The sequence below is a fragment of the Saccopteryx leptura genome, chromosome 3, assembly GCF_036850995.1.
Source record: "Saccopteryx leptura isolate mSacLep1 chromosome 3, mSacLep1_pri_phased_curated, whole genome shotgun sequence".
In the NCBI taxonomy this organism is placed as follows: Eukaryota; Metazoa; Chordata; class Mammalia; order Chiroptera; family Emballonuridae; genus Saccopteryx; species Saccopteryx leptura.
In genome coordinates this window covers 140,873,650-140,901,102 of record NC_089505.1, presented here as the reverse complement: position 1 = coordinate 140,901,102, position 27,453 = coordinate 140,873,650, and the positions used below count along the sequence as shown (strand labels likewise).

General features: G+C 35.5%; 1 protein-coding gene and 1 pseudogene across 1 annotated transcript in view; both read left to right on the top strand.

Moving 5' to 3' along the window:
• DNAI4 (dynein axonemal intermediate chain 4) overlaps positions 1-27,453 on the top strand; it is a 155,667-nt gene that overhangs the window by 107,341 nt on the left and 20,873 nt on the right. Inside the window, exons 10-13 of the mRNA XM_066376523.1 lie at positions 8,742-8,828; positions 10,286-10,437; positions 12,284-12,441; positions 12,734-12,855. Coding sequence (XP_066232620.1) covers positions 8,742-8,828; positions 10,286-10,437; positions 12,284-12,441; positions 12,734-12,855 — 519 coding nt within the window. The remainder of the gene's footprint in view (positions 1-8,741; positions 8,829-10,285; positions 10,438-12,283; positions 12,442-12,733; positions 12,856-27,453) is intronic.
• LOC136397700 (actin-related protein 3 pseudogene) lies at positions 19,060-21,597 on the top strand (annotated as a pseudogene).

Here is a 27,453-nt window from a genome sequence, read left to right as displayed (position 1 = left end):
TTAAGATTTCTTTATTTTTTACAACCAAGTAGTATTCCATCATGTAAATGTACCACAGCTTTCTATAAATATATTTAAATTTTTTTTATTTATTGATCAATTTTAATGAGAAAGGGAGAGAGAAATAGAGAGAGAGAGAATCAATTTGTTGTTCCACTTATTTATGTATTCATTGATTGATTCTTGTATGTGCCTTGACCAGGGATTGAATCTGCAAACCTTGGCTTAGCAGGATGATGCTCTAAGCAATTGAGCTGCTCCGTCAAGGCCTATACCGTGGATTTTTTATCCACTCATCTATTGATGGACACTTGGGCTGCTTCCAAACTTGGCTATTGTAAATAATGCTGAGTGAACAGAGAGGTTTATATATTTTTTGAATTAGTGTTTTGGATCTCTTCAGAAATATTCCCAGAAGACTTTTTAGTTTGATGTAGTCCTATTTGTTTATTTTTCTTTTATTTCCCTTGCCTGAGGAGCCATATCAGAAAAAATAATTGCTATAAGAAATGTCCAAGATTTTACTGCCTGTGTTTTTCTCTAGGATTTTTAAGGTTTTAAATCTTTCATTGAAGACTTTAATCCACTTTTTTGTGTATAATGTACATTTTTTTGCATGTATTTGTTCATTTTTTCCAACACTGTTTATTGATTAGACAGTCTTTACCCCATTGTTTGTTTTTTCTTCCTTTGTCAAATGCTACTTGACTGTAAAGAGGTGGGTTTATTTCTGTGCTCTCAATTCTGTTCTGTTGATCTATATATGTCTCTTTTTATGCCAATACCATGCTGTTTTTATTATTATGGCCTTGTAGTATAATTTGATATCATAGTGTGATCTTTATAGCTTTGTTCTTCTTTCTCAAGATTGTTGTGGCTATGTCTCGGCCTTGGTAGGGTGGCCTTATGCAGTAAGTTTTCTGTGGGGCCCAGTGACACTGCTTCCTTGATTACCTGAGTTGGGTTCTCCAGCAATGTCTCTTCTGTGGGTTATTTTATTTATTCCTCATGTTGTAATAGAGTCTTGATTGCTATCCATAGGAAAGTAATTGAGATGGCCCATGCCCCACAGCCGCACAACTCAATCGCTGTCACCACCTGAGTCTGCCTGAAAAGAAGAATTTTGCTTGAAAGTAGGGGGATGTCAAGAAAATATAACTATATATATATATATATATATACATTTATATTTAAGTCTGAACGATTTTTATTTTTAAAAAATGACCATATTCTCTCTGTTACATCTGTCTAAGACTCACTCTTTTTTTTTTTTAGGGTTTTTTTTGTTTTGGTTTTTTTTTTTTTGTTTTTATTAAATTTAATGCTGTGACATTGATAAATCAGGGTACATATGTTGAGAGAAAACATCTCCAGATTATTTTGACATTTGATTATGCTGTATACCCCTCACCCAAAGTCAAATTGTCTTCCGTCACCTTCTATCTGGTTTTTTTTTGTGCCCCTCCCCTCCCACACCCCTTCTCTCCTTCCTCGCCCCATCCCCCCCAACCCCCATTACCAACACATTCTTGCTCATGTCTCTGAGTCTCATTTTTATGTCCCATCTATGCATGGATTCATATAGTTCTTAGTTTTTTCTGATTTACTTATTTCACTTCATATAATGTTATCAAGGTCCATCCATGTTATTGTAAATGATCTGATGTCATCATTTCTTATGGCTGAGTAGTATTCCATAGTATATATGTACCAAAGCTTTTTAATCCACTTGACTTCTGATGGACACTTGGGCTGTTTCCAGATCTTCGCTATTGTGAACAATGCTGCCACAAACATGGGGGTGCATTTCTCCTTTTGGAGCAGTTCTATGGTGTTCTTGGGGTATATTCCTAAAAGTGGGATAGCTGGGTCAAAAGGCAGTTTGATTTTCAATTTTTTGAGGAATCTCCATGCTGTTTCCCACAGTGGCTGCACCAGTCTGCATTCCCACCAGCAGTGCAGGAGGGTTCCCTTTTCTCCACATCCTCGCCAGCACTTATTCTGTGTTGTTTTGTTGATGAGTGCCATTCTGACTGGTGTGAGGTGACATCTTATGTGGTTTTAATTTGCATTTCTCTAATGATTAGTGATGTTGAGCATTTTTTCATATACCTATTGGCCATCTGTATGTCCTTTTTGGAGAAGTGTCTATTCATTTCTTTTTCCCATTTTTGGATTGGATTGTTTGTCTTCCTGGTGTTGAGATTTGCAAGTTCTTTTTAAATTTTGGTTATTAACCCCTTATCAGATGTATTGTCAAATATGTTCTCCCATTGTGTAGTTTGTCTTTTTATTCTGTTCTTATTGTCTTTAGCTGTGCAAAAGCTTTTTAGTTTGATATAGTGCCATTTGTTTATCCTGTCTTTTATTTCACTTCCCCGTGGAGATAAATCAGCAAATGTATTGCTCCGAGAGATGTCGGAGAGCTTACTGCCTATGTTTTCTTCTAAGATACTTATGGTTTCATGCCTTACATTTAAGTCTTTTATCCATTTTGAGTTTATTTGTGTGAATGGTGTAAGCTGGTGGTCTAGTTTCATTTTTTTGCAGGTAGCTGTCCAATTTTCCCAACACCATTTGTTGAAGAGGCTGTCTTTACTCCATTGTATTTCCTTACCTTCTTTGTCAAATATCAGTTGTCCATAGAGCTGTGGGTTTATTTCTGGGTTCTCCGTTCTGTTCCATTGATCTATGTGCCTGTTCTTATGCCAGTACCAGGCTGTTTTGAGTACAATGGCCTTGTAGTATAGCTTGATATCAGGAAGTGTGATACCTCCCCCTTTATTCTTCTTTTTTAAGATTGCTGAGGCTACTCATGTTCTCTTTTGGTTCCATATAAATTTTTGGAATATGTGATCTATATCTTTAAAGTATGTCATTGGTATTTTAATTGGTATTGCATTGAATTTATAGATTGCTTTGGGTAATATAGACATTTTAATGATGTTTATTCTTCCTATTAATGAACACGGTATATGCTTCCACTTGTTTGTATCTTCCTTGATTTCTTTTATCAATGCTTTATAATTTTCCGAGTACAAGTCTTTAGTCTCCTTGGTTAAATTTACTCCTAGGCACTTTATTTTTTGGGTTGTAATAGTGAAGGGGATTGTTTCCTTAATTTCTCTTTCTGACTGTTAATTTTTGGTGTATAAAAATGCCTCTGATTTCTGAGTATTAATTTTATATCCTGCCACTTTGCTTAATTCATTTATCAGGTCCAGTAGTTTTTTGACTGAGACTTTAGGGTTTTCTATATACAATATCATATCATCTGCAAATAATGATAGTTTTACTTCTTCTTTTCCAACTTGAATGCCTTTTATTTCTTCTTCTTGTCTGATTGCTGTGGCTAGGACTTCTAGGACTATGTTGAATAAGAGTAGTGAAAGGGGGCACCCCTGCCTTGTTCCTGATCTTAGGGGGATTGCTTTTCATTTTTGCCCATTGAGTATGATGTTGGCTTTTATCATGTTGAGGTATGTTCCCTGTATTCCCACTTTGCTGAGAGTTTTGACCATGAATGGGTGCTGGATTTTATCAAATGCTTTTTCTGCATCTATTGAAATTATCATGTGGTTTTTCTCCTTTTTTTTTTATGTGATGAATCACATTGATTGATTTACGAATATTGTACCAGCCTTGCCTCCCCAGAATAAATCCCACTTGATCATGGTGTATGATTTTATCCATATATTGTTGGATCTGGTTTGCTATTATTTTGTTGATTTTTTTCATATATTGTTGGATCTGGTTTGCTAATATTTTGTTGAGGATTTTAGCATCTATACTCATCAGAGATATTGGCCTATAATTTTCTTTCTTTGTATTGTCGTTGCCTGGTTTTGGAATCAGGATATTGCTCACCTCATAAAAGGAGCTTGGAAGGCTTCCTTCCTCTTGAATTTTTTGAAATAGCTTGAGAAGGATAGGAGTTAGTTCTTCTTTGAATATTTGGTACGATTCAGTTGTGAAGCCATCAGGCCCAGGACTTTTCTTTGTTGGGAGTTTTTTGATAACTGTTTCAATCTCATTTGGTGTAATCGGTCTGTTTAGGTTTTCTGATTCTTCCAGATTGATTTTTGGAAGATTGTATGTTTCAAGGAATTTGTCCATTTCATCTAGGTTGTCTAGTTTTTTGGCATACAGTTCTTCATAGTATTTTCTTACAATATTTTGTATTTCTGTTGTGTCAGTTGTTATTTCTCCACTCTCATTTCTAATTTTATTTTTTGAGTCCTCTCTCTCTTTTTCTTGGTGAGTCTAGTTAAAGGTTCATCAATCTTGTTTACTTTTTCAAAGAACCAGCTCCTAGTTTCATTGATTCTCTGTATTGTTTCTTTAGCCTCTGTGTCATTTATTTCTGCTCTGATCTTTATTATTTTCTTTTTTCTACTAACTCTGGGCTTTACTTGCTGTTCTTTTTCTAGTTCTTTTAGATGCAGGGTTAAGTTGTTTATTTGAGCTTTTTCTAGCTTCTTAAGGTGTGCCTGTAGTGCCATGAACTTCCCTCTCAGTACTGCTTTTGCTGTGTCTCATAAATTTTGAGTTGATGTATGCTCATTGTCATTTGTTTCTAGGAATTTTTTTTTCATCTTTGATCTCTTTCTTAATCCATTTGTTATTTAACAACCTGCTATTTAGTTTCCATGTGTTTGAGAATTTTTGAGCTTTTCTGTTGTGATTCATTTCTAGTTTCATGCCATTAGATCAAAGAAAGTGCTTAATATGATTTCAATCTTCTTAAATTTGTAGAGACCACTTTTGTGACCTAACATGTGGTCTATCCTAGAGAATGTACTATGAGCACTTGAAAGGAATGTATATTCTGCTGCTTTAGCGTGAAAGGTTCTGAAGATATCTATTAAATTGAGTTGATCTAGTGTGTCCTTTAAGTCTGCTGTTTCTTTGTTAATTTTCTTTCTTGAGGATCTATCTAGTGATGTTACTAGGGTATTGAAATCCCCTACTATTATAGTATTGCTGTTGATCTCGCCCTTTAAATCCATCAAAGTCTGCTTTATATATTTAGGTGCTCCTATATTAGGTGCATAGATACTTATAATAGTTATATCTTCCTGTTGGATTGTTCCCTTTATCATTATGTAGTGGCCTTCTTTATGTCTTACTATATTCTTTGTTTTAAAGTCCATTTTGTCTGATATAAGTATTGCTACCCCGGATTTTTTTTCTTTTCTATTTGCATGAAATGTTTTTTATCATCTTTTTACCTTCAACCTATGTCCATCTTTTGTTTTAAGGTGTGTCTCTTGTAGACAGCATATGTACGGGTCCTGTTTTCTTATCCATACAGCTACTCTATGTCTTTTGATTGGATCATTTAATCCATTTACATTTAAGGTTATTATTGATAAGTAGTTGTTTATTGCCATTTTATTCTTTAAGCTGTATTCCTCTTTTGCTATATTCTTTTTCCACTTTGATTTGTTTACACCAGGCCCCTTAACATTTCCTGCAGCATTGGTTTGGTTGTGATGAATTCCTTGAGTTGTTTTTTGTCTGGGAAGCTTTTTATTTCTCCTTCGATTTTAAATGATTGCCTTGCTGGATAAAGTAGTCTTGGTTATAGGTTCTTGTTCTGCATTACTTTGAATATTTCTTGCCATTCCCTTCTGGCCTCAAGTGTTTCTGTTGAAGGATGTCATCCTTATGGGGGCTCCTTTGTAGGTGATAACTTTTTTTTCTCTAGCAGCTTTTAATATTTTTTCTTTATCACTTAGCTTTGGTATTTTAATTATAATGTGTCTTGGTGTAGGTTTCTTTGGGTTTCTCTTTAATGGAGTTCTCTGTGCTTCTTGAACTTTGAGAGTTTCTCCTGTATTAATTTAGGGAAGTTTTCAGCTATGATATGATTGAACAAAGTCTGTATTCGTTGTTCTTTCTCTTCTTCTTCAGGAACCCCTATGATGCGATGTTATTTCTCTTCATGTTGTCACAGAGGTCTCTAAGAGTTTCCTCAGACTTTTTCTTTCCTTTTTTCTTCTCTGCTTTCTTGCCTTCATTGATGTTGTCCTCCAATTCACTAATTCAATCCTCAGCTCTATCTATCCTGTTTTTAATTCCTTCCATTGTGGTCTTCATTTCTGATATTGTGTTTGTCATCTCCAACTGATTCTATTTTAATATTTCAATATCCTTTTTTATACTTGCTATTTCTTCATTTAGGTGTTCATAATGACCATCCATTGTTGTTCTACGATCCCTAAGCATCCTTACAATCATTATTTTGAACTCCGCATCTGGAAGTTTTATTATTTCCATATCACTCAGTTCATCTGAAGGTTTCTTTTGTGGTTTCATTTGGATTGCACTTCCTTGTCTTCTCATTATCTGTGATTGGGTGTTTTGTTTGTAGAGTTGGTTGAGTCTAGGCTTGGTGTTGTCTGCCTCCAGTTTTCAACTGTGTTATTTCTAGGTTTTCTTGCATTGGTATCAGCTGTTACTTGTAATCCACTTTCGGATTTGGGTGGCTTTGAAGTCTTGATTTGTTTGTTTTCTTAACAGGTGATAGTCTTGTTTACTGATCTCAGCAGGGGGCTTCCTTGAAACTGTATCCAGGAATGCGATGGGTGTAACCTGAGTCTCTGAAAGCCTCTTCCACCAACTAATCTCTTTGGGGGCAGGGTGTTTTCTCAGCTTCAGTAGGGGGAGGTGTATCTCTGATCTCCATGGATACCTGAGTTACTGCCCCTCCTCCCCACTTTTGTTTTCAGCTGTGTCTTGTTTTGCTGATTGAAGCTGGAGAGATGTCCAGAGATCTGTGATCCAGAATCAATTCAGTCTTCTGTTTTGTGGAAGGTTCAGTCCCTCCCCCAGCTATGGCCGCCTCCAGCATGGATGAGTCAGCTTTTTAGGTCTTCTCCTGAATTCCTTTCCCCCTCACAGTCTGTCCCTCTCTCTCTCCTTTCCACTTGGGAGATAAGCCAATCCTTTCAACACACCTCGCTCCCTGGTCACCAGGCAAGTGGCTGTGAGCAGTATTTTCTGCTCTTTTCCCTGAAATGAGAGTCCCTCTGGGCTCTTAGCCTCACTCCCCCCTCCATTCCTATAAGCACGGGAGATTCAGGCACTCCCTACCAGGTTTGTTTTAGCTTCTTTTTTGCTTTTTGGTTTTTGAGAGGTGTTCTTATAGTCTAGAGTTGGTTTTTCATGCTGATTTTTCCTAAATTGATTTGTATTCTAGTTTGGTGGTGAGAGCTGGGCATCTGTGCATCTGCTTACTCAGCTGCCATCTTCCTCCATCTCTATAACAATATATTTTTGATAAAGTTATTCTGATTACAAGAAAAGACTGGGTTTGGTCAATCATTAACTTTTGCCTATATATACATGTACATAATTATTTCTTAAAATGACCTGCTATACTAATCTGCTCAGGCTGCTATAATAAAATACAATAGACTGGGAGGCTTCAATGACAGAAATTTATTTTCTCAGTTATAGTTGCTAGGAAGTCCAGAATCAAGGAGCTAGCTGATTTGGTTCCTGGTAAAGTCTCTCTTCCTGGCTGGCAGGTGGTTGTGTCCTCATATAGTGAACTGGTGTCTCTTTCCCTCTTTTTTTTTATTTAAGAGAGATAGTGGAGGCCCTGGCTGGTTGGCTCAGCGATAAAGCATTGGCCCAGCATGTGGAAGTCCCAGGTTCGATTCCCTGCCAGGGCGCACACAGGAGAAGCACCCATCTGCTTCTCCACCCTTCTCCCTCTCCTTTTTCTCTGTCTCTCTCTTCTCCTCCCACAGCCAAGGCTCCATTGGAGCAAAGTTTGCCCAGGCGCTAAGGATGGCTCCATGGCCTCTGCCTCAGGTGCTAGAATGGCTCCAGTTGCAGCAGAGCAACGCCTCAGAGGGGCTGAGAATCACCCCCTGGTGGGCATGCCGGGTGGATCCCGGTCAGGCACATGGGAAGTCTGTCTGTCTGCCACTCCCCACTTCTCACTTCAGGGGCAGGGGCAGAGAGATAGTGGAAGGAAAAAGGGGAAAGAGAGAAGTGTCAACTCATTGTTACTCTTAGTTGTGCCATTGATTGCTTAATGTTACCTGACTAGGGTTTGAACTGATGACCTTGGAATCAGTGATTCCATGATGGAGCCACTGACCCTGAGCTGAAGCCAGTAACCCCAGGCTGGAACTGGCAACCACAGTGCTCCAGGATGGTGCTCTATCCACTGTGCAACTGGCCAGGGCTCTCTTTTTTTTTTATAAAGCCATCAATCCTATCAGATTAGGACCCCACCCTTACGATCTCATTTAACCTTAATTATCTTCTAAAATGCCTATCCTCAAATATATTTACATTGGGTATTATTACTTTTACATATGAATTTTGAGGGAAGAAATAAAATTCAGTTCATAGTGCCTTTCTTTACCTTAAATGTCTTTTACTTTACATTTGAAATGATCAGGTCATTCTCCAAAACTCATAGGATATTATAATGTAATATTGCAATCTTGGAAGATTATCTCCATATCTATAAGAACTTGTTAGCAAGCAATTCATTCTTTTGGAGTAGTTATTCTTCAATTTGAGAATTTTATTATTATTATAATTTTGCTTATGAAGATAAAGGTATAAAGTAAAATAGATGGTATACTGGTATGTTTTCTTATTTCAATTGAAATCTTATCACTATTTTAAACAGTTCATTAATATACATCTTTGTACATTTTCCAATGTTTGTATGCCACCTTTTCTTATATGAAATGTATTTTTCTAATTTTCAGGACCTTTTGGCCGTTGGCTATGGGCATTTTGGATTTAAAGAACAAAAAAAAGGGTTGGCTTGCTGCTGGTCAATAAAGAATCCCATGGTAACCCAAACAGGAATAAGACCTATTTTTATTTAGTTAAATGTTTATACAATTATCATAAAGTAGATAGTCGTGTTTGATCATTTTTAAAAGGTGTTATTTATTGATTTCAGAGAGAGGAGGGAGAGAGAGAGAGAGAGAGAGAGAGAGAGAGGGAAGGGGGAGGAGCAGGAAGCATCATCTCATAGTAGTTGCTTCTTGTATGTGCCTTGACCTGTCAAGGCTGGGGTTTCGAACCAGCCATCTCGGCATTCCAGGTTGACACTTTATCCACTTAGCTGTGGACAGTTTATCCACAAGTCAGGCTGTATGTGATAATTAAACAATCAAGAAAATTTTTCAAGTAAGGCTTTTCTTTTTATTTGGTTTAAAACGTAACAATTAAAATTTGTGTGTTTTTTGGATAGGATCAAGTAAATTTATTTACAAATTCATTCAATATTTATTGAGCATCTACTATGTGCTCTGATGATCCAGAGCGAACCATTATTGTTTATCACTGCTAACTACAAAGAATGAATTTACAAATGAAAATCTTTTGAAAATTATGTTTCATTAAATACTAGGTTGTTTCTTAATATATGAATAACTCCTTATCACCTTATTAGATAGATTTCTGCTATCCTCAATTGATATAAAATAAGTTAATATGACCATCTTATTGCATAAATTTTACAGAGAAGAAAGAAGAATCAGTCATGTTTTTTCTTCCAAGAACCCCAATTTATTACTTTATAGCTTTACACTTAGTTTTAATCCACAAATGAAATATAAAGTGAAAAACTTAGAAAAGGAAGAGCACATAAAAATAGTTTTTATAAATATTTTCAGTCTATTAGGAAGATGGGTTTATATAGCCTAAAAGTAAGGAAGAAGCACTTTTAAACACGTAAGGATTGATATAAGATTTATCATCCATAGGTTGTCTTCTTCTCCATATAGAATGTTAAAAACAAAAAGGATTCAGATTAGACATTAAAACTAAACAATAAAACTCTTGACAGAGTTGTATAAAAGAATATCTTTAGAGAGTTTTGGAGCTTCTTCCATCTATTGTTTATAAATGATTAGGTAACCCAAACATCTGAAACAGATAGTGGAAGATAGGAATATGTGCTAGATAATTTATTTGGAGCTCATTAATTTTTTTTTTTAAGAATGAAAACCTGTGATGATTATACAAATCCTGTTGAAAGATTGCCCAAATATAATAATTACTGTAAGAGCCAATCCTGTATTTCTTAAAATTTATTGTGTTTGAGGATTCATCACAGGAAAGGAAAGGAGGTTTTGTTCTCACATATACTGACTGTTAGGAAGAGACGAATAACTAAACGTAGACTAACTCTTCTCACATCATCATTACCACAGGACTAGAGTCAGCCATCATCATAGCCTACCCACTGTCATCTACAAAACCAAGTTTAACATGTAATATAATAATTTTTTTTATTCAGTGGCCAGAACGTATTTATCATAGTTTATATGGAGTTACTGCTGTGGATTTTTCAATTGGATCACCTAATCTTTTAGCAGTTGGCTATTACAATGGCACCATTGCAGTTTATAATGTACAGAACCACAGTAACATTCCAGTTCTGGATAGCAGGTGAGAATCCAAGAAGTAGATAAATGTATATATAATACATGCTTATTTATGGAGAATTAAAAATTTATTCTAATTGTTATTTGGTTTAGAGTGAATGTTTACATTGTTATTGAGAGTGATACATTATTTTTCAAACATTTAATAAATAATCCTACTGACTTTCCAGTTGGATGCTTTATCCTAATACCTCTTCCTTCCTTTCTGCCCACCTCACAAACAAACTTAATTTGATTTGACAGTTTATACTTATTCTTTTTTTAAAAAACTATTTTTTCTCAGCTTTATTGACATTTAGTTCTAAAAATTATATATATTTGGGTTGTACAATGTCATTTTTTAAGGGTGTACAATGTGATGATTGAATATATGTATACATTGTGAAATGATGAACACAATGAAATGAACACATCCATCACCTCACATAGTTACCTTTTTTGTATGTATGGTTAGAATACTTAACATCTGCTTTCTTAGCAAACTTCAAGCATGCAATACAGTATCATTAACTATAATCACCATGCTGTACATTAGATCTCCAGAACTTATGATTGAAAGTTTGTACCCTTGACTGCCACAGTGACCCTTCCTCAAGGAAACATTCCCATTCCTTTCTTTTGTGCATCCTATACGCACCTTTGTCACAGCACATATCATAATGTATATAAACTGTTTACGTATACATCATTTTCTTGAAGAGGCTGTAAGCCCTTTGAAGTCAAGAATTAAGTCTTACTTATCTTTCCATGCTCAGTACATTTGTCACATGATATTAGATATGTAATAGGATTACAGCATTTAAGAATAAAGGAATATAAACATACGATGCAATATACAGATAACTCATTATACAATTGTACACTTGAAAACTATATAATTTTATTAACTAATGTTCCCCCAATAAATTTAATAAAAAAGAAATATAGAGATTAAAAAAAATGAATATATGAATGAGTCATATTAAGAAAAAAAATGTTAAAGGGGAAAGATATTGAATATGTTAGGCTTTTGTAACAGACCAGATATCAATAGAGCAAAAATGAGGTAAAATATTTATGTTAGTGTTTGAGTAAACTTAGAACTGGATAAAAATAGGCACTAAAGCAGGAGTTCTTAAGCTTAACTTTGAAATTATTTGCATACTTTGGTAAGTGCAGACCTTTCTGCTTATTTCCAGGAAGAGGGTCCATAAGTTTTACCAAATAATCAAAGATATCTATTATTTTTAAAAGATTCAGAACATTTGTTTTAGAGAATTTGCATTAAAAGAAAATCAAGGGATTCAGTACTAGGAACAGAGCAATCTATTAATCTGATAGGAATACTATCAGTAATCTGATGAATTTTAAATCTTGTGAATTTTAAAATTCACAATTTTAAAATTCAAAAAGAAGTGAATAAAAGTGAATAAAACTTGAACAACTATTTTATTTAAGCTATGAAAAAATGCTTATAAAGATGAAGATACTTATAGTCAATATGTTCAACATAAATGAAATTTAGACAACTTAATTCAAAAAAACTAAAAAGAATAGAGTAAGTAAAATGGATTTTGAAAAGAAAAAAAATAATTTGCTTTTGTTTTTGTTATGACAGCCAATATAATTTAAGTTAATAAAATTTTTATTTTTTAAGAAATGGGAGCAACAGTGTGAATATTAGGTGCCAAAGTGATTATTTTTCCCGTTTTTCAAAATATTTAAAGTAGAAGTTCAGTTTTGAACAATAAAAGCATCATTCTCTAAGTAGGTCATGGTGCTCTATAAAGCTGTCCTTATCACTTATATTCTGAGTCTTTTAAAAAAAATTATTATAATGATTCTATCTTTAGTATTTTTCCCTGTTTCAGTGAATCACCTCAAAAACATTTGGGACCTGTATGGCAACTACAATGGATAGAACAAGACCGGGGGACAACAGGTGATGACAAAAGAGAAATATTAGTTTCTATATCAGCAGATGGAAGAATCTCCAAATGGGTTATACGGAAAGGACTAGACTGTCATGGTAATATATATATATTATTTATAAATATATATATCAAATAATTTTTATTATGTACTGAATTAAGAATTTCTCATAAACCATATGTAAAAGTTGACAAATTTTGGTTTTGCTAAATAAGAAAATAAAATTGGGCTTGGCCATTGTTTTTCTAAGCCTCTAGTTCTGGTGTTTGACAATTTTAATCTAATTACATGCAAAAGATGCTGGAAATCATTTGCAGAAGGGACATGTATTACATCTACAATACTTTTTCATGTAGTAAATAAGATATTTTTTTTTTCTTTAAATAAAGATTTAATGCGTTTGAAGCGAACTCCTGCTGGAAGCCACAAAAAAGGAGGGGAAAAGGAAAAGAAAGGTGAAGCTTTGATATCTCGACAGGCTCCTGGAATGTGTTTTGCTTTCAATCCCAAGGTAAATTATTTCAAGCTATTATTTCCTATTGCATATAATAACTCCCAATAATTGAAATGTATTAGGATATAAAGGAAGACAAAAGGTTAGCATGTTAATTAATATAGTGACTTGTAAGTAAAAAATAACAAACATAGCTGCCAACCTATGGTAGAATGGCACCTTCCAGTTGATTATACTATGGCTTTATTTACTTTCCAGAGGAAAAGTTTATATTTCTGAGGAACTGTGTTAGGATCCTCTTTATGTTTAACTTGAGTGCCCCTCCTTGCCTTTCTTGTGTGCTCTGCTGCTCTATCATACTGCTAGACACCAAATATAGTCTATTGTCCTCTAGATTCTCAATATGAGTGGTAACCCTTATGATTCTGGAGATCAGGAAGACCACATAAGTTCATGCTTATCAAGACCAGTATCAAATAAAAGCACAGTTAATGAAGTTCTACTTTTTCAATTTTTTTTTTATCTGAAAATTCTTTGGAGTCAGAAAATCCAGCCATTATAACATCCTTTTAAGAAAACATATCCTGTATGTTTTCTGGTATGCACTATGGACATCTCATTAGTGAGGCTGTCATCTCCCTAATTATGCAAACCAAAACTTAAAGTCCTACTCTATTCTATCCTATCATCCAAATGTATTTGTCTTATTGCATCACTTCTTCCAGCCCAACCTTACTACTTTCTACTGTAGTTCAGGCCTTTATTATGTTTTACTTTTATTACACTCTTGTTGTATTCTAGTTGCCTTCATTCTCAAATTCCTATAATCTGCTTTTTACCTTAACTCTAGAAAAGTGGTTCTGAATGTGGGCAGCGTGGTGGGTGTCTCACCAGGGGACATTTCACAATATCTTAATTATTGTGACATATCTCCTGCAGCTGTAGCAAGGGGGACATGAGGAGGAGTGCTATTGCCATCTAATAAACAGAGTCCAGGGAAGCTGCTCAACATCCTCTAATGCATAGTGCAAGCACCATCGCTGTCTACCACCACCAAAACAAAGAATTAGCTAGCCAAAAATGTTAATAGGGCTGGGTTGAGAAGCCTTAATATAGTGTCCTAAAAATATACTTGGTGGAAGGAATTCCAGATAACCATGGTAGTGTCTGTAAGTAAAGAGTTTAATGTCTTCCTTTCCATCAGAATACCTTTTATTTTTTATTATTGCCTGATTGCATTGGTTAAAATCTATAGCACAAGGATGAATAGAAGTGGTGAAAACAGACATCCTGTCTTGTTCCTGATCTTAAGGATTAGGGATCATTAAGTATAATGTAATCTGAAACTTTTTGTAGATATAATTAATCAAGTTGAAGAGGGCCCATTACATTACTATTTCTTGAGGGTTATTTTTATTAAGAATAGGTGTTGGGATTCTTTCAAGAGATGACATTCGAGTAATGGCAGCATGAGAGATAATCCTTATTTCTCCCCTTGCAATTTCAACAAATTGAACAGATATAATGCAGCAAAGGAATCCCAGCTGGGCTTGCAGGCATGCCTAAAAGATTCATGCATCAAATGGACTAAAGCCTGCACTCAGCAGAGATAGAGAAGGCTAAAGTGTGGGCCCACAGCCTCCCTGGTCCTGCCTCCCTCAACTCATGGTAGGGAGAGTAGCAGAGACAAACCCCACAGCTAGCTCTCCAGAGCCACTCTCTCCCCTGAAGAACAGAAGTGCTCCACATCTGGTGCCCAGGTCTGTTGAGATGTGAGGAGTGTCTAGAAGCCTGAGATCACTATTGCTAGAGATGTAAAGCAGGAAAGTTGAAGCTGTAAAGCTGAAGCTCTAAAGCCATCACAACAAACCCCACCCACCAATGTGACTTCAGCCCTGCCTACATCATTGGGACAGCAACATCTCAGTAGAGGACAGCCCAGGAACTTCACAGAGCTAAAAGCTGTATTATAGTGATAGCTACTGGAAGAAACCTCTCAAAAACCAAAATTTATTTTTTCTTTATTCCCCCCTTGTCCCTTTTTATTCTTCTTATTTTTTTTCTTTTTTGAATTTTATTTTTTAAATTTTTATTCTTATATTTTTGGGTGTTTTTTTTTTTAATTTTTTGTTTGCTTTTGATCTTTTTTCAGTAATTTTTCTGTCCTATCATATTTTTTAAAAAAATTCTAGTTTTTATTGTATTTATTTTTAATTTTCTTAGTTTTCTTTTTTTAAAATTTAGAGAGAGGAAGGGAAGTAGAAAGACAGACTTTGGCATGCACCCTGACCAGGATCCACCTGGCAAGCCTACTAGGGGGTGATACTCTGCCTATCTAGGGCCCTTGCTCCATTTTTTACCACCTGCGATGGAAGTAATGGAACCATCTTCAGCTCCCAGGGCTAACTCATTCTAATTGAACAATGGCTGCAGGAGGGGAGAAGAGAGAGAAACAAGTGAAGAGGGAGGGATGGAGAAGCAGATGGGCCCTTCTCCTATGTGCCCTCACCGGGAATTGAACCTGGCACATCCACATGCTGGGCTGATGCTCTACCACTGAGCCAATTGGCCAGGGCCTAGTTTTCTTTTTGTTGTTGTTGTTGTTAGGGTTCTTAACAATACTACTCTCAATTGCATTAAAGAAGAAGAAGTAAAATGCCATGGCTACACAAGACAGAGATGTAGTTCAAAAAGAAAATGAAAAATCTCTAGAAAAAAATCTGAATCACATGAAAACCTTGGAGTTAAATTACAGAAAATTCAAAATTGAAGTTCTGGAAATACTCAATGAGATGTGAAAAGACACCAATAGGCAACTTAATGAGCTCAGAAAAATTAATGAACAAAACAAATACCTCATCAAGGAGACTGAAACTTTAAAAACAGAGATGAAGAACTTAAAATATGACTTGAAGACTGAGGTAGCAAGTTTAGCTAATAGAACAAGCCAGAGAGAGGAAAGACTCAGTGACACCAAAGACAGGCAACTAGAGATGCTACAGAGAGAAGCGGAAAGAGATTCACAAATTAAAAAAAACAAAACTGAGAGAGTTCTACAAGAATTGTCTGACTCCATCAGAAAGGGCAATATAAGAATAATAGGTATATTAGAAGAAGGAGAGAGGGAGAAGGAAATGAAGAGCCTATTAAAACAAATCATTGATGAGAATTATCCAAGCCTATGGAAAGAGTCAGAGCCTTGAATCAAAGAAGCAAACAGAACATTGAGTTACTATAACCCAAAAAAACCTACTCCAAGACACATCATATAAAATTGGCAAAGATCAATGACAAAAAAAGAATCATTAAGGCAGCTAGGGAAAAAAACATAACATATAAAGGAAAACCCATTAGGTTATCATCAGACTTCTCAGCAGAAACTCTACAAGCCAGAAGAGAGTGAACCCAAACATTCAAAGTACTGAAAGAGAGGATTTACCAGCCAAGAATACTATATCCATCAAAGTTATCCTTCAAATATGAAGGAAAAAATAAAAACATACAGAAGCTGAGGGAATTTATCACCAGAAAACCTCCACTGCAGGAAATAAGGGGGTTATTTGACCACATACAAAGAACAAAACAAATCAAAACTACAAGTAAAAGCTCCAATAAAAGGTCACAATAAAAACAAGGATAATCTGTGACAACAATAACATAAAAGGGGAGAGGATAAAGATCTGCAGTAGCAAAGGAGAATGGAGTGCAGAGGCACTCATAAGACAAAGGACTCTTGTACATATGAACATTTTTCTCTTAATTACCTATTGGTAACCACCCACAAAAAAAAGCCACTATTGAAACACACAGCTTAAAAAAGAAGAAACAGGAGAAAGAAGTAAGAAATACCACCAAGCAAAAACAACTGACAGAAATAAAAAAGAGAAGAACTAGACAAGACACAGAGCTACCAGAAAACCAAACATAAAATGGCTATAGGGAATCCTCAAGTGTTAATAATTACCCTAAATATAAATGGACTGAACTCACCAATAAAGAGGCACAGAATTGCAGATTGGATCAAAAGGCAAAACCTAACCATATGCTGCCTTCAAGAGACACATCTAAGCTGCAAGGACAAAAGTAGATTCAAAATGAAAGGTTAGAAAATGATTCTCCAAGCAAATAATATACAAAGTAAAGCAGGTATAGCCATACTCATATCTGACAATGCTGACTTCAAGACAACAAAAGTAACTAGAGACAAAGATGGACATTTCAATATGATAAAGGGGAATTGTATCAAGAAGACATAACATTTTTTTTTTCTCTGAAGCTGGAAACGGGGAGAGACAGTCAGACAGACTCCTGCATGTGCCCGACCGGGATCCACCCGGCACGCCCACCAGGGGTGCCGCTCTGCCCACCAGGGGGCTATGCTCTGCCCCTCCGGGGGGTCGCTCTGCCGCGACCAGAGCCACTCTAGCACCTGGGGCAGAGGCCAAGGAGCCATCCCCAGTGCCCGGGCCATCTTTGCTCCAATGGAGCCTTGGCTGCGGGAGGGGAAGAGAGAGACAGAGAGGAAGGAGGGGGAGGGGGTGGAGAAGCAAATGGGTGCTTCTCCTATGTGCCCTGGCCAGGAATAGAACCCGGGTCCCCCTGCATGCCAGGCCGACGCTCTACCGCTGAGCCAACCAGCCAGGGCCAACATTTTTAAATATGTATGTACCAAACCAGGGAGCGCCAAAATACATAAGACATCTACTAACTGATCTAAAAATAGAAGCAGACAAAAACACAATCATACATAAAGATTTCAACACACCATTGACGGCTTTAGATATATCATCCAAACAGAAAATCAATAAAGAAATTTTGGCCTTAAACGACACTCTGGACCAAATGGACATTTTATAGGTCATTTCATACCAAAACATCAGATTATACATTCTTCACCAGTGTACATGGAACATTCTCAAGGATAGACCATATATTGGGCCACAAAATTAACATCAACAAATTCAGGAAGATTAAAATTATACCAAGCATATTTTCTTTATTGATTTTCTGTTTGGATGATCATAAAGCTTTGAAATAGAATACAACTGTAAAAAGGGAATTAAGAAACTCAAGAAATGTGGAAATTTAATAATATACTTCTAAAAAATGACTGGGCCAAGAAGAAATAAAAGTAGAGTTCAGAAGATATATATACACAAATGAAAATGACATGACATATCAAAATTTCTGAGATGCAGCAAAAACAGTAATAAGAGGGAAATTTATATCACTATAGGCTTTTATCAAGAAATAAGAGAACCTGATCAGGCAGTGGTGCAGTGGATGGGGCATTGCACTAGGATGGGGAGGACCCAGGTTTGAAACCCCGAGGTCACCAGCTTGAGTATGAGCTTATCTGGTTTGAGCAAGGCTCACCAGCTAGAATCCAGGGTCATTGGTTTGAGCAAGGGGTCACTTGGTCTGGTGTCCCCCCCCCATCAGAGCACATATGAGAAAGCAGTCAAATGATAAACTGGGGTGCCTCAATGAGGAATTGATGCTTCTCATCTCTCTCCCTTTTGGTCTGTCTGTCACTATCTTTTCTGTCCCTCTGTCTGTCTGTCTTTGTCTCTGTCAAAATAAAAGGTAATTTTCCCAAGTCTTAAAAAAGAAACAAGAGTGATCCCAAGTAAACAACCTAACAATCTAACATTACACCTTAAGGAACTAGATAAAGAAGAACAAAGGCAACCCAAAGTCAGCAGAAGAAAGGAAATTGTAAAATTTAGAGAAGAACAAAATGAAATAGAGAACAAAAAACTATAGAAAAAATTAATAGAACAAAGAACTAGTTCTTTGAAAAGATTAGTGAAATGAACAAACTACTCACTAGACTCACTAAGGAAAAAAGAGGAAGGACTCATATAAACAAAATCCTAAATGAAAGAGGAGAAATTACCACAGATATTATAGATATACAAAGGTTCATAGTAGAATATTATGAAAAATTATATATCCTAAAATTCAACAACCTAGAGGAAATGAATAAATTTCTAGAACTATACAATCTTCCTAGACTGAGTCACAAAAAAAGTGGAATACCTAAACAGACCTATAAGCAGGGAGGAAATAGAAACAACTATCAAAAACCTCCCCCAAAACAAAAGTACAGGACCAGATGGCTACACTAGTCAATTCTACTAAACATTCAAAGGTTTGGTTTCAGCTTTCCCGGGAAAGGTGGCGTGAGGGGAAGAAGTTGTAGGGTGGGGGCAGGAGTGAGGAGGAGGGGAGAAGGAGGGGGAGGAGGCCGCGGTGGGGCAGGGCGGGGACAGCCTGCCCACCCAGGTTACGGAAGTGGTAGCCGCTGACCGAGCTTGCCGCTTTTTCGCTACTGCTTCGGCTTCCCGGCTCCCCCACAGACGGAGAGGGCTGCCTGGCTATGGATGGTCAGATAGCTCCTCTCTCCCGCCGCCAATCCCTGGTCACGAGCAGTACGGAGCAGACGGCGGCAGTGACAGCAGCAGGCGAGGAGGAAGATGGCGGGACGGCTGCTGGCCTGTGTGGTGGACTGTGGCACGGGGTATACAAAACTAGGATATGCTGGAAATACAGAACCACAGCTTATCATTCCTTCCTGTATTGCTATTAAGGAGTCAGCAAAAGTAGGCGATCAAGCTCAAAGGAGGGTGATGAAAGGTGTTGATGACCTAGACTTCTTCATTGGTGATGAAGCAATAGAAAAACCTACATATGCAACAAAGTGGCCAATCCGTCATGGTATTCTTGAAGATTGGGATTTGATGGAAAGGTTTATGGAAAAGTGATCTTTAAATATTTAAGGGCAGAACCTGAAGATCATTATTTTCTTTTGACGGAACCTCCTCTGAATACCCCAGAAAACAGGGAATATACTGCTGAAATAATGTTTGAGTCTTTCAATGTTCCCGGCTTGTACATTGCTGTGCAGGCTGTTCTTGCCTTAGCTGCATCCTGGACCTCAAGACAAGTAGGAGAACGGACATTGACCGGTACGGTAATAGACAATGGAGACGGTGTCACTCATGTCATTCCTGTGGCTGAAGGGTATGTGATTGGTAGCTGTATCAAGCACATTCCCATCGCAGGACGAGATATAACATTTCATTCAGCAATTGCTGAGAGATCGAGAAGTAGGAATCCCTCCAGAGCAATCCTTGGAAACTGCTAAGGCAGTAAAGGAGCGCTATAGTTATGTCTGCCCAGATTTAGTAAAAGAATTTAACAAGTATGATACAGATGGATCAAAGTGGATTAAACAGTATACTGGAATCAATGCTATCTCAAAGAAAGAATTTTCCATTGATGTTGGTTATGAGAGATTCTTGGGACCTGAAATCTTCTTTCATCCAGAGTTTGCTAATCCTATCCAGACTTTACTCAACCTATCTCAGAAGTTGTAGATGAAGTAATTCAGAATTGTCCTATTGATGTTAGACGTCCTCTCTACAAGAATATTTTCCTCTCTGGAGGGTCAACCATGTTCAGGGACTTCGGACGTCGCTTGCAAAGAGATTTGAAAAGAACTGTAGATGCCAGGCTGAAATTAAGTGAGGAATTGAGTGATGGTAGATTGAAGCCAAAACCTATTGATGTACAAGTCATTACACACCATATGCAGCGATACGCAATTTGGTTTGGAGGATCGATGCTGGCTTCCACGCCCGAGTTCTACCAACTATGCCACACCAAAAAGGATTATGAAGAAATTGGACCTAGTATTTGTCGTCACAATCTAGTGTTTGGAGTCATGTCATAAAATTGACTTCATAGTTATTGGGGTTAGGGAGGTGGGAAAGAAATAATCTTTCTGATTACTTGTTTTGTCTGGATGGCTGGTTTTGAGGTTTTAAACCTGACTTGAAATAAAAAGACCAAACATAATTAATTATACAGGAATATTTTAATAAATATATCAACATGCGAATGTAGAGGAGAGCCAAAATTAAGTGTTTTTCTTTAAATTGAATATTTGAATATTATGTGTAACAAAAAGAAGTGGGTTTTAGTTCTTTCTGTGTCCTGATATTTTGTATATTATTGAATTATCCAAGATTTGATGGGATTTATTGGTATGTAGATAGCTCTATAATGCTTGAATTGTACACTTACAAGTAAGTGTACAATACAAGAGCTTGTTTATATTTCATACTTTTATACTTTGAGGAAAAAAGTCAAAGAAAAATTAGTATTTGAGTACAAAAAAAGTGACCAAGTAAAGGATAAATTAAAAAAATAGCCTCATGAGACTTATTGTGCACACATGCTCATGGGATTCCAGTTATTATGAATTGTTGCCATTCCCCATGCTGCCCGGTGATTTTCTTTGCAAGTGCATTTGAAACTAAGAAGCTAGGATCTTGAATTAACTGATGCCTGCTTGTGCTTTCTGATTACTCACATTCTGTTTGTTGCTTTAAAGGAAAAGTAAAGACAAGACTATTGGACCAGTATTGCAGATCTGTAATGTCCCTTCATATTTAAAAAAAATTAATAATTTGGTTACCAAAATTCATATATGTAAAGCCTAAACCATTCTAATGAAGGCACAAATTTCTTTTTAATACTTGTTTCAAGCTCTAATCTTTATAAGTTAACTAATCTATTTTCTTCAAATTTCTGCAATAGTTCTTTAAAATCACAACAGTTGGTTAGCAAGCCAACTTTTTTATGTGCTCTAAACAAATAATTGTGAACTTTTAATATGTTGAGTGCTTTCATTTTGATAACTGGATCTCCATTTGATATTTCATCTGTATAACTCATTTGCAGCCTGAAATTTTTTTAGTGCCAGCCCCTGACATATCATGGAAAGTTAATTTTCTTTGCATTTTAAAATATCTGGATCGTGAAGAAAATGTGATGAAAATAAATTAAAATGGAAAAAACAAAACAAAACAAAGGTTTGGTTTCTATTCTTCTCAAAGTCTTCCAAAAAATAGAAGAAGAAGCAATACTTCCCAAAATATTTTATGAGGCCAGCATAACCCTTATACCAAAAGCTGGCAAGGACAACACAAAAATAGAAAACTACAGTCTAATATCTCTAATGAATATAGATGCAAAAATTCTAAACAAAATTCTAGCAAATCAAATACAACAACACTTAAAAAATAATACATCATAATCAAGTGGATTTTATTCCAGGAGAACAAGGATCAATGTAATACACTGCATTAACAAAACAAAGAACAAAAATTATGATCCTATCAATAGATGCAGAAAAAGCTTTCAATAAGATACAGTATCCCTTTATGTATAAAATACTCAATAAAATTGGAATAGAAGGAAAGTACCTCAACATAATAAAGGTCATATATGATAAATCATCAGCTAATATCACATTAAATGGTGAAAAATGAATGACTTTTTTCTAAAACCAAGAACAAGACAAGGCTGTCCACTCTCTCCACTCTTATTTAATATAGTTCTGAAAGTTTTAGCCAGAGCAATCTGGAAAGAGACAGAAATAAAAGGCATCCATATCAGGAAAGAAGAAGTAAAGGTATCATTTTTTTGCAGATGACATGATCCTGTATATAGAAAACTCCAAAGACTCAACCAGAAATTATTAGAAACAATAAATCAATACAGTAAAGTCACAGAATACAAAATCAATATACAAAAGCCCACTGATTTTCTATATGCCAGGGATGAGACATCAGAAAATAAACTAAAAAAAAATTCCTTTTACAATTGCAAAAATAACAACAAAAATACGTAGGAATAAATTTAACAAAGACTGTGAAGGGCCTATATACTGAAAACTACAAAACATTATTGAAAGAAATTGAAAAAGATACAATGAAATGGAAAAATATTCGAAGTTCATGGATTGGAAGAATCAACATAGTTAAAATGGCCATATTACCCAAAGCAATACACAAATTTAATGCAATCCTTATCAAAATTTCAATGCCATTTTTTTTGCCTGTGTGTGTGTGTGTGTGTGTGTGTGTGTGTGTGTGTGTGTTTCTGAAGATAGTAGCAGGGAGGCAGAGAGACAGACGCCCGTATGTGCCCATCTGGGATCCACCTGGCAAAGCCACTAGGGGGCAATGCTCTGCCCATCTGGGGCATTGCTTGCCGTTAAGGGCGCTGTTCCGTTACAACCAGAACCATTCTAATATCTGAGGCGGAGGCCATGGAGCCATCCTCAGTGCTTAGGGCAACTTTGCTCCAATGGAGCCTTGGCTGTGGGAGGGGAAGAGAGAGAAAGGAGAGGGTTAAGGGTGGAGAAGCAGATGGGCACTTCTCGTGTGTCCTGGCCAGGAATTGAACCTGGGACGTCCACACACTGGGCCAATGCTCCCAATGCCATGTTTTTATTTTTTTTAAAAATAGAACAAAAAATTTACCAGGTTTGCATGGAACCATAAAAACCCCCGAATAGCCAAAGAAATCCTGAAGAAAAAGAATGAAACTGGAGATATCACACTATCTGGCTTCAAATTATACTATACAGTAGGGGTAGTCAACCTTTTTATACCTACCGCCCACTTTTGTATCTCTGTTAGTAGTAAAATTTTCTAACCACCCACTGGTTCCACAGTAATGGTGATTTATAAAGTAGGGAAGTAACTTTATTTTATAAAATTTATAAAGCAGAGTTACAGCAAGTTAAAGCATATAATAATAATAATTACTTACCAAGTACTTTATGTTGGATTTTTGCTAAGTTTGGCAGAATAAGTCTTTATAAAACAACTTACTATAATTAAATCTATCTTTTCATTTATACTTTGGTTGCTCCACTACCGCCCATCATGAAAGCTGGAACACCCACTAGTGGGTGGTAGGGACCAGGTTGACTACCACTGCTATAGAGTCACAATAATCAAAACAACATTGTATTGGCAGAAAAATAGACATACAGACCAATGGAACAGAATCGAGAGCCCAGAAATAAAATGTGTATGGACAGATCATCTTCAAAAAAGGAGCCAAAAACACACAATGGAGAAAAGAAAACCTCTTCAATAAATGGTGCTGGGGAAATTGGAAACCACATGCAAAAGAATGAAACTTGATTATATTTTGTCCACTTGCATAAAAATTAATTCAAAATGGATCAAAGACCAAAATACAAAATCTGAAACAATAAATTACATAGAATAAAAAGTAGGTACTAAACTCATGGACCTTGGCCATAGAGAACAATTTATGAATTTAACTGAAAAGCAAAGGGAAGCATTACCAGTCAAAAGTAAATGAATGGGATGATATCAAACTACAAATCTTTTACATAGCAAAAGAAACTGAGAACAAAACAAATAAGCAGCCAACTAAATGGGAGAGGATATTTGCAAGCAACAGCTCTGATAAGGGGTTAATATCCAAAATATATAAAGAACTCACAAAGCTCAGCAAGAAACAAGCAAACAGTCCAATTAAAAGATGGGGAGAGGACCTGAACAAACACTTCTCCCAAGAGGACATACAAATGACCAACAGATATATGAAAAGATGCTCATCTTCACTAGCTATTTATGAAATGCAAATCAGAACTACAATGAGATACCACCTCACACCTGTTAGATTGGCTGTTATTAACAAGACAGGTACTGTATAATAAGTGTTGGAAAGGCTGGGGAGAAAAAAATCCCTTCATCCACTGCTGGTGGGAATGCAAATTAGTACAGGCATTATGGAAGAAAATATGGTGGTTCCTCAAAAAATTAAGAATAGAATTACCATATAACCTAGCAACCCCTCTACTGGGTATCTACCCATAAAACTAAAAAACATTGGTATGTCAGGACATATGCACCCCCGTGTTCATCGCAGCATTATTCACAGGGGCCAAGATATGGAAACAACCTAAGTGTATGTCCCTCAATAGATGATTGGATAAAGAAGATTTGGTACATATATACAATGGAATACTACTCAGCCATAAGAAATAATGACAGTGACATTTACAACAACATGGGTGGACCTTGAGAACATTATATTGAGTGAAGTAAGTAAATCAGAAAAAGCTAAGAACTATATGAATTTATATATAGGTGGGCTATAAAACTGAGACTCATGGACATAGATAAAATGAAGTGGTTACCAGGGGGAAAGAGAGAGATGTGGGGGAAGGGGATGTGGGGCATGATGATGGGGGAGGGAGAAAAGGAAGGGGAAGTGTGTAAAACGGGACAATATAAGGTGATAAAAAATGATTTGACTTTGGGTGATGGATATACAATGTAATCAACAGTTCAAATGCTATAGAAATGTTTACCTGAAACCTATGTACTCTTATTGATCAATGTCAAGGTGTTAAAGTTAATTCTCTAAATAAAATGAAAATAAAAATGATTGTTGTGTTTATATCAAATGCTTTTTCTTCATCTCTTGATTTGATTATATAGTTTTCTTTTGAAGTTTATTAATGTGGTGAATTATGTTGGTTGATTTTTTAAAATGTTATTTCCTGGAATAAACTCCACTTAATCATGGTTTATTCTTTTAGTATGCTGTAGGATTTAATATGTTAAAATTTTGTTTAGAATTTTTACATCTTTGTAAAAGATATTGGTCTACAGTTTTCTATTCTTGTAATGTCTTTGTCTGCCTTTGGTATCAAGGTAACCCTGGCCTCAGAATGAATTGAAAAGCATTCCCTCTTCTTTACTTTTTGGCAAGAATTTTTATACTATTAGTGTTGTTTTCATTACATGTTTGATAGAATTAATAAACCATTTGGGCCTAGGGTTTTCTTATGGAAAGATATTTATCTTTTAACTGAAAATTCAAATTTTTAATAGATATAAAGCTTCTATAGTATCTATTTCTTCTCGAGAGAGATAATTTGTATCTTCTCTTTTGTTTTCTAATTAGCCTGACCTGAAGCGTATCAATTTTATTGATCTCAAAGAATCAGCTTTTGATTTCTCTGATTTTCATTGTTTTTTTTTTATGTTTTCTATATCATTGATTCATATTTTGATATTTATGGTATCATTTCTTCTACTTTGGTTTTATTTGCTCTTCTTTTCCTAGTTTCTTAATTTGGAAGCTGAGATAATTGATTTGTTACCTTTCTTATTTTCTAAGATAGACAATTGTGCTATAACTTTGTTCCTAAGTACTGTTTTAGTAGCACCCCACAAACTGATATGCTATATTTTCATTTTCATTCTGTTCAAAATACTTCCTATTTTTTCCTTTGATTTCTTCTTTGATCAACAGGTTATTTAGAAACATGTTACTTAGTTTCAAAATATATGTGGGCTTCCAAGGATCTTTCTGTTGTTGATTTTTTATTCAATTTCATCATTATCAGAAAACAAACTTTATAAAAACTCAATCTTTTTTAATTTTTTGACATTTGTTTTAAAGCCCAAAATGTAATCTTTACTGGTAAATGTTCCCTGAGCAGTTGAGAAAAATATATATTCTGCTTTCGTTGGGTGGAGTGCTCTATCAATGTCAGTCAGGTTAAGTTGATTGATGGCATCGTTCAAATTTACCATATCCTAGATGATTTTTTACCTATTGCTTCCATTAATTATTGAGAAAGAGGTATTGAAATCTCTGACCATAATTGTAGATTTTTCTATTTTTTTATTGTAATTCTATCATTTTTTGCTTTAGGTATTTTGAAGCTTTATTTTAGGTACATAAATGTTTAGAATTATTAGGTTCTCTTGATAAATCAACTCTCTTATTATGAAATAATATTATTTATAACTTATAATGTTCTTTATTGGAAATCAACTCAGTCTAATATTAATGTAGCTACTACAGCTTTCTTTTAACTAGTGATATAATGGTTTACCATTTTCCATTATTTTACATTGAACCTATTTGTATCTTTATATTTAAAGTACATTTTTTACAGCTGGGTCTTGCTTTTTTATCTAATAATATAATCTCTGCCTTTTAATTGTGATGTTTAGACCATTTACATTTAGCTTGATTATTAATATGGTTTGGTTTGAGTCTATTATCTTGCTTGACTAGTTTATTTGTATATGTATGGGAGGTGTAATATATCTGGCTTCCTTGTCTAGAAGCAGGATTCTAAAAAGCTGTCTCAGCTATAGAACTTCTTATAGGTTGTGCTGAGCCCTTTGTTACAACTGCACTATAATTCAACTTAAATCTCTGCCTATTCCTATTTCCCTCAAAGAGCTGGTTTCTGAGAGAATGCCCAAATACATCTCTCACATGGAAATTTCAGAGTCGCAGTTTGTATACTGAGGAACCCAACTTTAGACAGTAACCTCTAGGGAAAGGTGACCTACTTATAAAGGTGTTGGGATAATGATTATTCATATAAAAAATAAAATGAAATCCCTACTCCATCATACACAAGAAAGTTTTAGAAGGAAATATAGGAGAATATATCTATGACCTCAAAGTTGATAAAACTTTTTAAACAAGTCATAAAAAGAGGTATATATATATATAATCAAGAGATATGAACAGAAATAAAAATTGTTAGTATTCATGTAAATGGCACTCAAAACAATTAGGTATAATTTTATACCTAATAGATGGCAAAATTTAAGATTTTTGATATAACCAACTGTTGAAGAGAATGTAGGTCAAAGGGAACTTATACTTACTGCTGAATATAAATTAGTAATACTACTTTGGGGAAATAATTGTACTTTTTGTATAATTTAAAATGCATATACCCTATGATTTAGTAGTTGTATTCTTAAGTACTGATATACA